General features: G+C 40.2%; 1 protein-coding gene across 29 annotated transcripts in view; it reads right to left on the bottom strand.

Annotated features, from left to right (window-relative positions):
* The window catches only part of ATG5 (autophagy related 5), a 189,024-nt gene that overhangs the window by 159,753 nt on the left and 14,408 nt on the right, over positions 1-14,863 (bottom strand). For 21 of the 29 annotated variants that reach the window (XR_016233818.1, XR_016233815.1, XR_016233817.1 and 18 more), the window contains exons 2-3: positions 14,390-14,555; positions 5,393-5,520 (exon numbers count right to left, since the gene is read on the bottom strand). Coding sequence is in view for 22 of the 29 variants with exons in the window: in XM_070073740.2 (XP_069929841.1) it covers positions 5,393-5,520; positions 14,390-14,497 (236 nt within the window). In the remaining 7 variants the exon portion in view is untranslated. Of the gene's footprint in view, positions 1-1,853; positions 1,935-5,392; positions 5,521-14,389; positions 14,556-14,863 lie in introns of those variants that run through there. The other 8 variants (XM_070073743.2, XM_089332795.1, XM_089332788.1 and 5 more) reach the window with 2 other exon arrangements.

Raw genomic sequence — 14,863 nt, 5'->3', positions numbered from 1 at the left:
GGAAACAATCCATGTGCATCAACTGCTGCATGGATAAACACATAGTGGCCCCACCCTACATGAAGTAATATTCAGCAATAAAAAGGTTAGAAACCACTGATATATTCAAGGATGAGTCTCAAAAGCAGTACTTGAGGTGAAAGAAGCCAGACACAAATTTAACTACATGATTCTATTTACATATGCCATTGTAAAAAAGGCAAACCTGCTGGGACAGAATCAGCTTAGATTGCCAAGAGCTGAAGGTAGGATAATGGGACTTACTATAAAGGACCACAAATGAATTCCGGGAGATAATATAAATACGCTATTACCGTGGTTATAATGGCAATTACACAACTATTCAAATATTCAAACTGCATTCCAAAAAACATGTTTTATCCCATGTAAATTATGCTTGGGATTATTTTTCCTTTCTCACAGAATCTGTTAGTCATGTAGAAAAGAATAGTAACAAAGAATTAACACTAAAGAGAAAACACAACTTGCTCTAACAAATCTGACCATATATGCTATTTCTTAAAAAAAAAAAAAAAAAAAAAAAAAACAACAACAACAACAACAAAACAAAACTTTAAAGCCAGGCATTTACTTTATTTTCTAAAGATTTTTATTTTACTTACTTGAAAGGCAGAGTTACAGGGAGAGGTAGAAACAGAGAGAAAGAGGTCTTCTATCCATTGGTTCATTCCCCAAATGTCTGCAACAACCGGGGCTGGGCCAGGCCGAAGCCAGGAGCCAGGAGCTTCTTCCAGGTCTCCCACATGGGTGCAGAAGCCTGAGCACTTGGGCCATCCTCTGCTGCTTTCCCAGGTGCATTAGCAGGGAGCTGGATTGGAAGTGGATCAGCCAGGTCCCCAAACCAGCGCCCATATGGGATGCCAGCACTGCAGGCCCCAGGCATTTATTTTAAAAACAAAGCCCCTGCACTCTCATTCTGTCCTACCTACAGGAAGACAGTCACATTTTTATCACTATATGTCCTGATTTGTCTAGGACTTCATTTTGTTTTTGCTCACAATTAAGAACTGTCACCTTATATGAAGACATAAGCTGAAGTCTCTAAATTAGGGATCAGAACCAGGGACAAGTTTGTAAAGGGAAAAGGAGTATCAGTCTATGCTCTTTCTTCCTTCTCTTAGAAATTGTCTAGACCGGTGTTTGATTTTCTACCCTGCTTGGATTTATTTAACTCCAAAGAACCAAATCTAAGACACATGCTGCAAATAAATGCTCCTCTAAAGACATTCAAAGCCACTGGCTGAAGTGCCAGTGCTTCAGGTGGTTTGAGTCCTGAAGTGCTTCAGGTGGTTTGAGTCCTGGCTGCTCTGCTTCCTTCCCAGCTCTCTGCCAATGTGCCTGGAAAAGCAGCAGAGGACGGCTCAAGTCCTTGGACCCCTACCACCCAGGTGGGAGACCGGAAAGAAGCTCCTGGCTCCTGCTTTCGGCCTGACCCAGGCGGGGCCATTGTGACTATTTGGGGATTTGAGGAGTGAACCAGAAGAAGGAAGATATCTCTCTCTTTCTCTCCTTCTATCTCTGTAACTCTGCCTTTCAAATAAATAAATAAATCTTTAAAAATAAACAAACAAGAAAAGATACTCAAAAGTCCAAGACTTAACAAAGCCTCAGTGGTGGCTGCTTCCCTTTACTGTAGGGAATTCATAGAATTATTCTATCCTATGAAGTCCCAGGCTTAATGCTAGGTAGATAGAGTCTTTTACGCTCATAGCCTATTTCCAGGAAGATAATTATTTTAACAAGCAGAGAAAAAACATTAAGACTTAGCCCAGAAACCCTCAAGTACTACTTATGCCTCTAAAAGTTATTCATTCCCCCTATATAGGGCGTACCTAAAATAATGAAGAAAAAGATGCATCAGAAGTCATTAGCTGGGGGCCGGAGTTGTGCGCAATGGGCTATAAGGCACCACCTGCAATGACGGCATCCCATACAAGCACTGGTTGAGCCCTGGCCGCTCTACTTGCTATGTGCCTGGGAAAAGCGGCAGAAGATGGCCCCAGGGCTTGGATCACCTGCTCACCTGGGAGACCTGGAGAGAATCCAGGCTCCTGGCTTCAGCACACCCCGTCCCAGCCATTGTGGCCATTTGGGGGCGTGAACCACTGGATGGAAGATCTCTCTCTCTCACTTGCTACCTCTTTCTGTCTCTCTCAACCCGCCCAACTCTGCTTTTCAAATAAATTATAAATCTTTTTTTGAAGTCATTAACTGCAACAAGCTTATAGCATGACATAACTATGAAAATAATCCCACTACTAAAAAGTTAGCAACTCAAAAACTAAAATGAAAAATCCTCAACATAACTGCTTTTCACATAAGCTCTCTCAAAGAGAAAAGAATCTTACTCTTGAGTAAAAGACTTTCAGAAGGGATAAATACTGACAAAGTAGACATGTGGTGCACTTAGGCCAAAATCATTCTTTGGCCAGAACCGGGAGAAACGGGACCCAACGTTTACTGATACCATCCCTAGAATACAAAGCAACACACTGGATACAAAAATAACCACCACACAGGATAAAACAGCCACTGAGAGATAAGGACTTAGCAATCACTTACATATTTACAAACTAAACTGAGGCTCCCATAATTTCAAGAGTTTCTCCACTGGGAGTGGTTCTACCCGCACCAGGGGACATTCAGCAACATTTGTGAGCAGGACTAAAGGGAGTAGTCTCAGACTCGTGCCTAGAGACCAGGACTGCTGCTAAATACCCTAAGGAAGGCCCCTCTCCGACAAGGAATTATCCAATTCAAAATGTCTGTGGTGACCCTGTTGAGGAAAACTCTGCCTTACAATAAAAATGAAAAGCTCTAGTAGTTACATAAATCTTATGATGATCTATAATCCATGGAAAGCAGTACGATTTAAATACCTAATTACAGTACAGACAGAACTGTCAAGTACATTCTATTACGATTTAAATACCTAATTACAGTACAGACAGAACTGTCAAGTACATTCTATTACGATTTAAATACCTAATTACAGTACAGACAGAACTGTCAAGTACATTCTATTGCTACTCACCCACAATCCTTCCCCTCCTTCCTTACCCTCTACTCTCTCCTGAGCTCGTCTTTTAAGACACCTTCCCACTCCAAATCTCCAATTCTTCCAGAGAAGTAAAAGGGAACATTGTCTTATCTATGAGGCTAGAGGTCTAGAAGTACTCCAGAATAATCATAATGAGGCTAATATATGGTCATAAATTTAAGTATTATGTTTTGATTATGAAAAAAGAATGCTATGCTAACACAATTTTGTCATCTCTTTCCAGAATCACCTCAAAACATTAGACTTGATCCATAACTCAATACAAAGTACCGAGGCCAGTGCTGTGGCATAGTGGGTGAAGCCACAGTGCCAGCATCCCATATGGGCACCAGTTCAAGACCCAGCTGCTCCACTTCCAATCCAGCTCTCTGCTGTGGCCTGGGAAAGCAGTAGAAAATGGCCCAAGTCCTTGGGCCTCTTTACCCGCATGGGAAACCTGGAAGAAGCTCCAGGCTACTGCCTTCGGATCAGTGCAGCTCCAGCCGTTGTGGCCAACTGGGAGTGAACCAGCAGATGGAAAATCTCTCTGTCTCTCCTTCTCTCTGTGTGTAACTCTGACTTTCAAATAAATATTTAAAAAATAATACAAAGTACCGCCTTGTCTGTTTCTTAAATACTGTGAAAAAAGTTACCTATTCTGAGGATTTCATCAGAACAAAGTGAGTTCTAAAACTATTGCTTGCTAATAGGTAGTCTTGGACTCAAATCTGCTGTGCATATTAGACCTAAATAGCTTCTTTTTATTTGTCATTAAGTCTCTTTTAAAAACTCTTCATTTTGGGGCCAGTGGCCAGTTTGTGGCTCAGTGGCTTAAAGCCCCGGCCTGCAGCGTCAGCATCCCATATGGGCACTGGTTCGGTTCCAGCTGCTCCACTTCCAATCCAGCTCTCTGCTATGGCCTGGAAAAGAAGCAGAGGATGGCCCAAGTCCTTGGGCCCCTGTGCCCACGTGGAAGACCTGGAGGAAGCTCCTGGCTCCTGAGTTTGGATCAGCTCAACTCTGGCTGTTATGGACATTTGGGAAGTGAACCAGCAGACCTCTCTCTCTTTCTGTCTCTACCTCTCTCTGTAACTCTGCCTTTCAAATAAATAAAATAAATCTTAAAAAAAAAAAAAAAAACCTTCATTTTAATATTCTCAGATTCAGAAAGTACAGAAAGTAAGTCCATCTTTTTTTTTTTTTTTTTTTTGGACAGGCAGAGTGGACAGTGAGAGAGAGAGACAGAGAGAAAGGTCTTCCTTTTACCGTTGGTTCACCCCGCACATGGCCGCTACGTCCGGTGCACTGCACCGATCCAAAGCCAAGAGCCAGGTGCTTCTCCTGGTCTCCCATGTGGGTGCAGGGCCCAAGCACTTGGGCCATCCTCCACTGCACTCCTGGGCCACAGCAGAGAGCTGGACTGGAAGAGGAGCAACCAGGACAGAATCCAGCGCCCCGACCGGGACTAGAACCTGGTGTGTCGGCGCCGCAAGGCGGAGGATTAGCCTAGTGAGCCGCGGCGCTGGCCGCAAGTCCATCTTTAACTTATTTTTACATTTTATATTTCATTTAAATCCTAGTTTGCATAGTTTTCACTCAACTGCATATAGTGGCAGCATTTCAATATCTACATCCTAACATACTTTAAAACTACTTCTTTTATAGTCTTTTCTCTTTAATTTCTCTAGTTTCATTAAATATTTTTGGAAGCACAGTGAACAAACTTCCCAATAACAGGGGAAGTATGAAAAACATCTGTACAAGGGTAGGTCCACATTTAGGATTTATTTTCAATATCCTTCTTTAAAAATGACATAACACTAAAATTATTTTTCACATAAAAAGGAAGTCAATATATTTTTAAATACTCTATACCAAGCCTAGTCAGGATGCATTTAGGGCATAGTGTTCAAGTAAACGTGGCAATCTGTTTCAACAATGTCACTTTTAAGATATGTATGTGTATACAGAGATCTAGTATAAATATCTTGGAGATGGAAAAAAGTCGAATAGTGTCCCAGAGATGACTCAGCCATAAGGTAGTCTAAAATATATCTGTTTAAAAAAAACCCATAAACAAACTTATTATTGTAATACATAAAATCTATTATTGAAAATTTATGAATTTGTCCAGTCACCCATGCATCCACGTAGAAGGCAGAAATATTTTTAATAAAAAATTCTAATCATGGTTTAAGCTTCACTTATATGAGGCTAGACTGGTGATTTCTTTCTTTATAGAACTTTTTTTTTTACAATGACTTCAGGGCACTATACCTTCTTAACGATAGCGTAAACTTAATTCTTAATAATGCAGAAAAATCCACTCACCATTTCAGTGGTGTGCCTTCATATTCAAACCATATCTCACTAATGTCTTCTTGTCTCATAACCTTCTGAAAGTGCTTTTTCACTTTGTCAGTTACCAACGTCAAATAACTTACTCTTGGCAATAGCAACTGAAATGAAAATTTGTAAAACCACGTTTATTTACTGGTTATTCTTTCCAAAAATATATACTCAATAGGTTTTTGAATTTTAAGGAAAAACAGCTATGTTCTTTGCATCACTTCAAATTTCCCACCCAAAGGTAAGTGCTTTTCATAGAAAATCAAAAGCTAAAGGTTAGACATTTTAATTATTTGTTATGGGGTCAACATAAGTATAGAATAAATACCTAGAATAACTGAAACAAATCTACAATCTTTCTGTGAACACTTTAAATAAAAATGATATAGCTACACCATTTAGGATACTTATTAGTTCTATCAAAAAAATTTTTTAAGATTTATTTTATTTATTTGAAAGAGTTACAGAGAAAGGTAGACAGAGAGGGAGGGAAGAGAAAGGGGGGGAGGAAGGGAGGGAGGGAGGGAGGGTCTTCTAACCATTGTTTTACTCACCAAATGGCTGCAACAGCCAAAGCTGAGCCAATCAGAACCCAGGAGCCAGGAGCTTCTTCCAGGTCTCCCACACAGGTATAGGGGCGTAAGCACTTGGGCCATCCTCTGTGCTTTCCCAGGCACATTAGCAGGGAGCTGGATGGGAAGTAGAGCAACTGGGACGCAAACCAGTGCCAATAGGGGATGCTGGCGCTGGAGGCCAGGGCTTTAACCCATTGTGCCCCAGCACTAGGCCCAAGTTCTATCAAATTTATCTTAAAAATCAAAGTAATTCACCTGAGTCAAAGTGTTCGGAGAAGATAATGAACTCAACCCAAGCATACACCTAGACTTATCAATCAGAACCTCTTAACTGGTTCACCATGTTTTGAAGACTAGGAAAGAATATACCACTTAGTAAGGCCTCAACTGGAGCAATATGAAGGAGGTCAGTGTTTTACTCCCAGAAAAGGTAGCCAGGAAGAAAAGAGACTTTTAGAAAATTAATTATGGTTTATATGGTTAAGAACCCATAAGTAGACAAAGGAGAAGGTTGGCAAAAATTCATGTTTTTCCACCTTTGCAACAGATACTCTAGCCATTTCTTGCTTTCCCAAGCTTCTGCCTTCTTTGGGTGGCAAAACTGCTTTGCTTCTCATCATCAGCGACTTTTATTAAGTCTAACTCTGTACCATCACAGTGATGTCTTTTGATAAGGAAACCTGGCAGAATTGCTAGGCTGGCAAATATTTATAAAGAGAAAAATTATAGTTGAAGGAACTGATATTTAATCCCTGAAGTCTAAGATAACAAGGCCAACTACTTGGGGAGACCATGACAGCAGTCTTTGGGGCTACAAGGTACAGCGGTACAAGGAGACAGTTAATATTCTCCAGTGTGGAATATGAGGTATGAAGTACTACACACAATCTATTAAATAGGGCTGATATTATGGGTCAACAGAATATACGTCCTTCTTTTATAAAGAAATGACTAATTAAGGGGCCGACAATTTGGGTAGCGGGTTAAGCTACCACCAGCAACACCAGCATCCCATATGGGTGCTAGTTCACGTCCTGGTTACTCCACTTCCAATCCAGCTCCCTGCTAATGGTCTAGAAAAGCAGCAGAGGGCAGCCCAAGTATTTGGGCCTCTGCTACCCACTTGGAAGACCCAGAAGCTCCTGGCTCCTGGCATTGGTCTGGCTCAGCCAAGGCCACTGTGGCCACTTGGGGAATGAACTAAGCAGATGGAAGATCTCCCTCTCTCCCTGTAACTCTTTCAAATAAATAAATCTTGAAAGAAGAGAAAGAGAAAGAGAGAGAGGGAGGGGGAGGGAGACGGAGAGGGAGAGGGAAAGGGAGAGAGGGAGAGGGGGAGAGGGAGAGGGAGAGAAGGAGAGGGAGAGGGAGAGAAGGAGAGGGAGAGGGAAAAGGAGAGGGAGAGAAGGAGAGGGAGAGGGAAAAGGAGAGGGAGAGAGGGAGGGAGAAGGAGAGAGGGAGGGAGGGGGGGAGTGAGAGGGAGGGAGGGGGAGGGAGGGGGAGGGAGAGGGAGGGGGGAAAGAGGGAGGGAGGAAGGAAGGGCTAATTAGAAAAAAAAGGAAATCAATATTTACTATACATAAGGAAAAGCAAAGGTTCCTTTACAGGAAGTATTATCACCTATTTTACAGACAGTTTAACTTCAAAATCATATGCTATTAAATAAATAGCACAGAAAAAACTCATTGGATTCTTTCAGAAGTGACAGAATCAATATAAAAAGATGTGACATGAAGTCTCTAAGCAATAAAAACAGCTGGGGCCCACACTGTGGTGCAGTGGATAAAGCTGCTGCCTGTGGTGCCAGCATCCCCTACAGGCGCCGGTTTGAGTCCCGGCTGCTATACTTCTGATCCAGCTCTCTATTATGGCCTGGGAAAGCAGTAGAAGACAGCCCAAATCCTTGGGCCCCTGCACCAGTGCGGGAGACCTGGAAGAAGCTCCTGGCTCCTGGCTTTGGATCGGTGCAGCTCCCAACACTGCAGCCAACTGGGGAGTGAACCATTGGATGGAAGACCTCACTCTCTCTGCCTCTCCTCTATCTGCATAACTCTGATTTTCAAATAAATAAAAAAAATATTTTTAAAAATAAAAACAGCACAGTAAATCAGCCATTAAAAAATAATTATAACCAATTAGTCTAATAAGATCTATATTGATAAATTCTGAAGTTTAGTTTAAGATGACTACTGGTCATTCCACAGTAATCTGTCTCGTAGATATGTTAAGAAGGAAGACGCACCATGACTACTGAGCACGGCTCTCAGCCTGATTCTGAAAAATGCTGTACTACATGCCTACAATTCAAAGTTGAATTAAAAAATGACTTCTATGAAATAAAAATTTCTTTACAATAGGAATGAAGAACATGAGAATGAAACCTCCCATAAGACAGGAATTTGGGACTCTCTTGTTCAATGCTACATTCCCACTGCCAAAAACAGAGCCTGCTATTATAGTAGGTGCACAATAAATATTTGCTGAATGAATCAGAGATGCCAAAGGTTAACCGGGCAAAGATCCAGAAATGATAATTAAAAACGAAAACACATTCCTAAGATGGAATCCACACTGGAATGGATTATTGTTGCCATCCTCTGCTCCAAACTGACTTCTGGGAGTAATCTTTAACTGCTGTAAAGACCAATAATAACATTAAAAAATTATTAAGATAAAAGACTGACTACATCCAAGAACAGAGACACAATTTATTTAGGAAATATTTAAATAGGTGAAAATGAAAAGAACAGCAGAGTGACGTCATCTTGCCTTTTACCTCAGTGTTTTTATTAGATATATCTCATTGGTTTACTTTATGTTCTTCTTACTCAGGTAAAATATACCTAGCAGAAAATTCTCCATTTTCACTATGTGCAACTGTACAGTGCAGGGGTAAAACACATATTCACGCTGTTGTGCAACCATCACCACCATCCTTCTCCAAAACCTTTCACTACTCCACCTGGAAACTACTTATTAAACAGTAACTCCTCAGCCGTCTCTTTCCCCAGCATTGACTATTCCAGGTGCCTCATGGAAGTGAGGCCATACACTTTTCCTTTTGCACCTGGCATATTTCACTTAGCATAAAGTCAACATTTTTTTTAAGTTATCGTAGGATGAAAAAGATGAACCCTAATGGAATCTATTGTTCTCTTATTCTTCATTTAGCAGTAGTATAAAGCACTCATTATAGCACAAGTGATTCATTTTTTTAATACAGCTTAAAAGGAATACATATTTTACACAATTGTATGGAATATTTATGTGCCTGAAAAGGGTCCATAATATATTTCATTATGCCAAGTCTCATTCTGTCAAACAATTGTCAATTATTAAGTCAGAAACTCATCTAAGGCAAAAATTGAAGTACAACATACTGGAATTCAGTTACACCCCAACGGTACTAGGCAGAAAGGATGTAGTCCTGAATGACACAGAAAGTCCTTCGTCCCATACAGCACAGAGACTAGAGAGGGAAACAGATACTAAAAACAAAATTTCAAATGTGATGAATTCAAGAAGGAAGGTAAAGAATGTTGCAAGACCCAGTAGCGAAGTTAATTTGAGAGAATCTAAGCCAGGACTCAGGAAGCCTTCACAGAAAGTACGCTGGAACTTAAAGAGTTGAAAGACAAAGAGCAGTAAACCAAACACGGGTGGGTATGGATTTCTGGGTGTGTGTATGCATGTTGTGGAAGATGCTCCTACTCATTCCAGAAGACACTGTAAGCCAAAAGGCAAAGTGTGGACACAGAGCACCACAGATGGACACATCTGAACAAACTCTAAGAAGCTGAATACGATAGAAATGTAAAGAGCTGGGTTCCAACAGTGCCATACTGGGACAGAACATTGGCAAGTTCATGACGTGTGGTCCACTGAAGTCACTATGAAGAGGACTCAAGGAAGAACTGGCCATTTTTGGGAGAAAACAAAGCAGTGCTTACTAATTATGACTGTACTTTGGATGTGGATTTGCCGTACCATTCTTCATATTAATAGAGCTGCTTAAGAAATAGCAATGTTTCAGTTCATTTGTTTAGTAGATATGAAGAGCATTTTTAGAAGTACAATCTCTGAAAAATGGACCAAACTCATGAACTCATATTGCAACTTATGACATAACGGAAGAAAAAAAAATAAGTAAAATTGTGACAGAATATTACGTAAGAAGATCGCAGAGAACCTTTCAAACTACATTAACGTTTCCTAAAGATAATGAAAAACCAATAAAGACTTAAGGAGGCAGGCGACAAGAACAGTTTGTGTTTGTGAAGGAACATTTGCAACTGCATACTAAAACATGTAGAAAAGGGAAAGCTGAAGTCAGGAAAAATGGTTACTGCCATGCAATCCATCAGTTGTTAATTCATGGTCTAGACTAAACTACAGCAGGGGTCGAAGGGAATCAGAGAAGCTTGAGAGGAATTGATATACAACATCAGCTGGACCAAAAGGCAGGGATATGGGGGAAGGAATTGTCAAAGGATGAGTCCCAGGTTTTCAGTAAGGGTAGTAAGATGGATGATGGCTCCCTGTAGCAAAGCAGGAAGCAGAGAAGAGCAGATGACCAGGTTTTCTGGGGGTAAAGATGATAGGCCCTGTTTTCAACACACTCAGTTTGAGTCCCTTCAAGACATCTAAGTGAGGCTCTCCACCAAAGAGATATATAGGTCTGCAGTGCAGGAGAAAAACACTGGGAGTTGTCAGGATATACATGTTTGATAATGAAAAAAAATGGATGAGAGCATAGCAGGGTGAAGGAGTGGGGGGAAAAGGCAAAGCGCTATGGAATCCCAACATTAAGGAACAAACAAAAGAAATCGGTCAGAAGAGATGAGAGAGAGAGAGAAAGCAAAACCAAGAATACAGGACTATGCAGAACAAGACAGTACCACAATGGGTAGAAAACAGCCAACAACATTGAAAACTACTGAAAGATCAAGCAAACAAAAATTCAGAAACAAGCACCAAGTTTGGCCAGAGACACAGAGAGAGAAATCATTAGTGACTTTGGCGAGAATCACTGTGTTGGAACAGCATGAAAATGGGACAACTACAAGTCAAGTGATGGGAAGCAGGAGGAAGAAAGTAAGAATGAACAAACTTTTGGGGGGCTAGTGCTGTAGCGGGTAAAGCTGCTGCCTGCAGTGCCAGCATCCCATATGGGCACTGGTTCAAGTCCCAGCTGCTCCACTTCCAATCCAGCTCTCTGCTAGGGCCTGGGAAAGCAGCAGAAGATGGCTGAAGTCCTTGGGCCCCTGCACCCACATGGGAGACCCAGAAGGAGCTCCTTGCTCCTGGCTTCGGATCAGTGCAGTCCAGCTGCAGAGGCCATCTGGTGAGTGAACCAGGGGATGGAAGATACCCCCCTCTCTGCCTCTGCCTCTGCCTCTGCCTCTCTGTAACTCCACCGTTCAAATAAATCTTTAAAAAAAATTCATTTTGGTGTGGCTGCAAAGAGAAAGCAAGGAATTGAGTGAGAGGGAAATGGGTCAACAACCAACAAAGAACTGTGGCTTAGGGACAGGAAGCATCTATGACAATATAAATACTATGAAGCAGCCAGCAGACAAAAGTTCAAAGCAAAACAAACAGAGAAGCAGGAGGTAGAGACAGGAGAGTTAGCTAACAACAGCTTCCAGAGAAAGTAGGAGATGGGAGCCAGAACACAGATGGGCGGTTAGGTCTGACCTAGGAGGAAGAACACTTCTTCCATTCCAACAGAAGGGGGAGAAGTCCAAGTGCGTGCTGCAGACAGAACTTCCAGATTTGGTTGCAGAAAATTAAGGAAGGTCCTCACAAGAACTGAGTTCACATGGTTAAGTGTTAAGAGATGAAGCCAGGGCTCAGAGAAACAGGCTTAGCAGAAAAAAGCAGGGACAGCTGACTGAGCAAACAGAAGAGGATTGCTGAATAATCTTTAGGATCCACAGAAGTAAATGGCATTCCCCTGATTGTATGATTTCATCTAGCAATACATCACAAGACCCAAATGCAAATTAGTATTTTTAAACTGGATAATCTAAATGAAAAGCAACAGTGTAAATGGATATAACAGAAACAAAAAACTGAAAAGCTACCTAGCTTCTAAAAAATTCCCTAACTAATATCACCTGCAAAACATAATCCTCAATGACTGAAAGAAGATTCATGCAGAGGCAACAAACCAAAACACAGAAATATCAAGACTAAACATATTTTCAAGCTTAATTTACAACTGAGACATATCCAAACACAATGGCACTAAAATGTTCACCTATGATTCTAACCTGGCTCCTGTTTTCATGTGTTTTCCTCCTGTATGAATTAACTTACACTTAAGTATATATGTATTTAAAGAGCAAACTTTGGGTTGTACTACGAAGTTTTAACCCCTACCTATTGTTTATTATTCATTTATCATATGACGATCACCCAATATTCTTCAAAAATACAAGTCAGAACCATGTAAGACTTTCCTTCAGTGAACAATTAGAAAGAATTCAGGAATTAAACAATTACCAATAAGGCAAGATAATCCTCCTTTTCCTACAGTTACACTTTTAGCATTTTCAATGTGATTAAAAAACAGAAAACTATTTACACCCTATTTCTCACAAATATTTTAAACAAATTCATATTTAAATGAAAAATACTGAATTCTTTTAAATTTTAACTTTAGGAAGTTATGTCAAATGAGTCTGATTTAAAAATAAACAGACAAATTATATTTCTCAGTTGTCACCACTTTAACCAACTAAATACATATACTCCTTTGTTTTAATACTATAGAAAGCCAGCCAAGATTTTTAATCTAAATGACAAAAATTCATTTGGAAACAAAACATAAATGGTATTACATGGTATCTTAACCCATGTTACAGAGAGAACAGAAAAAAAATACACCTTACAGATGAAATTCTTCTACAAATACACTGTGTCCACTTTGAACTGTGGAAGTTTTTCTAAAGACAGAAAAGGACATATTCGAGATTTTTCAAGTTACTCAAATGTATAAGCTGAAGTACCAATAGCAAGACTACCTAGTGTCTCAAAATTATTACTGCTAGGAAAAAAAAAAAAAAAAAAAACAAAGAGATAATTTCAAATAAATCCAAACATGAGGTTGGGGGGCCTTCCACACTTAGTTTTTGCCATTTGCATAAGCCCATGTGGATGCTGAGGAGGCAAAAGGAAAAAAAAAACTCCCATCCATAAAAAGGGAGTGAACGAGTTTGCTTAAGCAGCTTCCTCTAGCGGTGTCACTGCACTCTCAGACAGATAGGGAGGAATGCAAAGAAGAGAAACAGAAGAAGTCATCCATCAACACAAATATGTTGCCACTTCACCATATCCACTCCAGGTACACCACAAAAATAAACAACTAGAACTGAGACACAAAAATAAACAACTAGAACAACTGAAAATGCCTTCGCCTATTAGGAACTATTCAGTATATAGGCAGGATACCATCAGCCCTAATTAACAGATGCACAAACCTGGATGACATACACATTTAGAAAAGGTGGGGGGAGGGCAGCACTGTGGTGTAGGAGGCTAAGCCTCCACCTGCAGCGCTGGCATCCATATGGTCGCTGGTTCCTGTCCTGGCTGCTCTTCTTCCAATCCAGCTCTCTGCTTATGCCCTGGGAAAGCAGTGGAAGATGGCCCAAGTGCTTGGGTCCCTGCACCCATGTGGGAGACCCGGAAGAAGCTCTTGGCTTTTGGCTTCATATCAACTCAGCTCTGGCCTTGAGGCCATTTGGGGAATGAACCAGTGGATAGAAGACCTTTCTCTCTGTCTGTAACCTCTCAAATAAATAAATAAAATCTTTTTAGAACAGATAATCCATTAACTCAAACCTAGATATCTATGTATGACAATTTAGAACATGTATTACTAAATATATATTTTATATTAGATCATATATAACATGGTAGTTCAGCAAACATAGAAAAGTATATGTGTGTGTCTGTTCTTATGTCCACTGAGCTATGACAATACTTGGCTAAACAGCTGCCTGGAATACCCATAATTAAAAAAACCATAAAAAAACCCAATCTGAATCTATTTTCAAAATAGGTTTCTATTTAGAAAACAGCATATAGCCTATCACCCATGATCCAACAATATATATGCATATATGCGTAAGAAAAAAAATCAAGGAGTGTCACATCAACTTGTCAACAGTGGTTTTATACTCTGGGTGATAAGATTAGAAGTCACTTTTATTTCCTTTTTTTTTTTTTTTTTTTTTGCATATCTGTTTTTTCTAAGTTTTCTCTCCCAAAACAGCATGGATTAATTATACCTAAAATGTTGGTTAACAGCCTTTTGGAGCTCTAACAGATACTCAGAGCTTTATTTACAAAACTGGATGAAGATAAATATCCCATCTGCCACCACCAACATACTTACATAGTATGGTTCTGCTTCCCTTTCAGTTATTTCATCCTGACACAGAGTGAAGCAAGTTGGAATCCGTCCAAACCACACATCTCGAAGCACATCTTTGTCATCTGTCATTCTTCCAGTGGTTAAAGCAGTACATATAGGCTAAATTCTTTGTTCAACCAAAGCCAAACTGAAAATAAAATGAAGAACATTAGTCAGATCCTTGACAGGATGAGAACAAACCTGCTACCAAACAAAAGATTATGGGGAAAAAGTGAATGCAATAAGGATTATTTACTTCAAAAAAATCTATGTGATCAGGATTTCTTAAGAACTAGTAAAAACTAATAAAAATAAAATTCACCACAAGTCCTAAATGCAGAGCTATTATTTGTTTAAATGGATCAAACAACAACTCACAACGTTCATTACAAACTCAAGTAATGAACCCAGAAGAATCACTTATCTAAAAGGATCTTACACCTATGCCCTATGACC

The sequence above is a fragment of the Oryctolagus cuniculus genome, chromosome 5, assembly GCF_051225735.1.
Source record: "Oryctolagus cuniculus isolate XC-2025 breed Fujian yellow rabbit chromosome 5, ASM5122573v1, whole genome shotgun sequence".
In the NCBI taxonomy this organism is placed as follows: domain Eukaryota; kingdom Metazoa; phylum Chordata; class Mammalia; order Lagomorpha; family Leporidae; genus Oryctolagus; species Oryctolagus cuniculus.
Note: the sequence above shows the minus strand (reverse complement) of the source record. Positions and strands in the feature narration are given on the sequence as shown.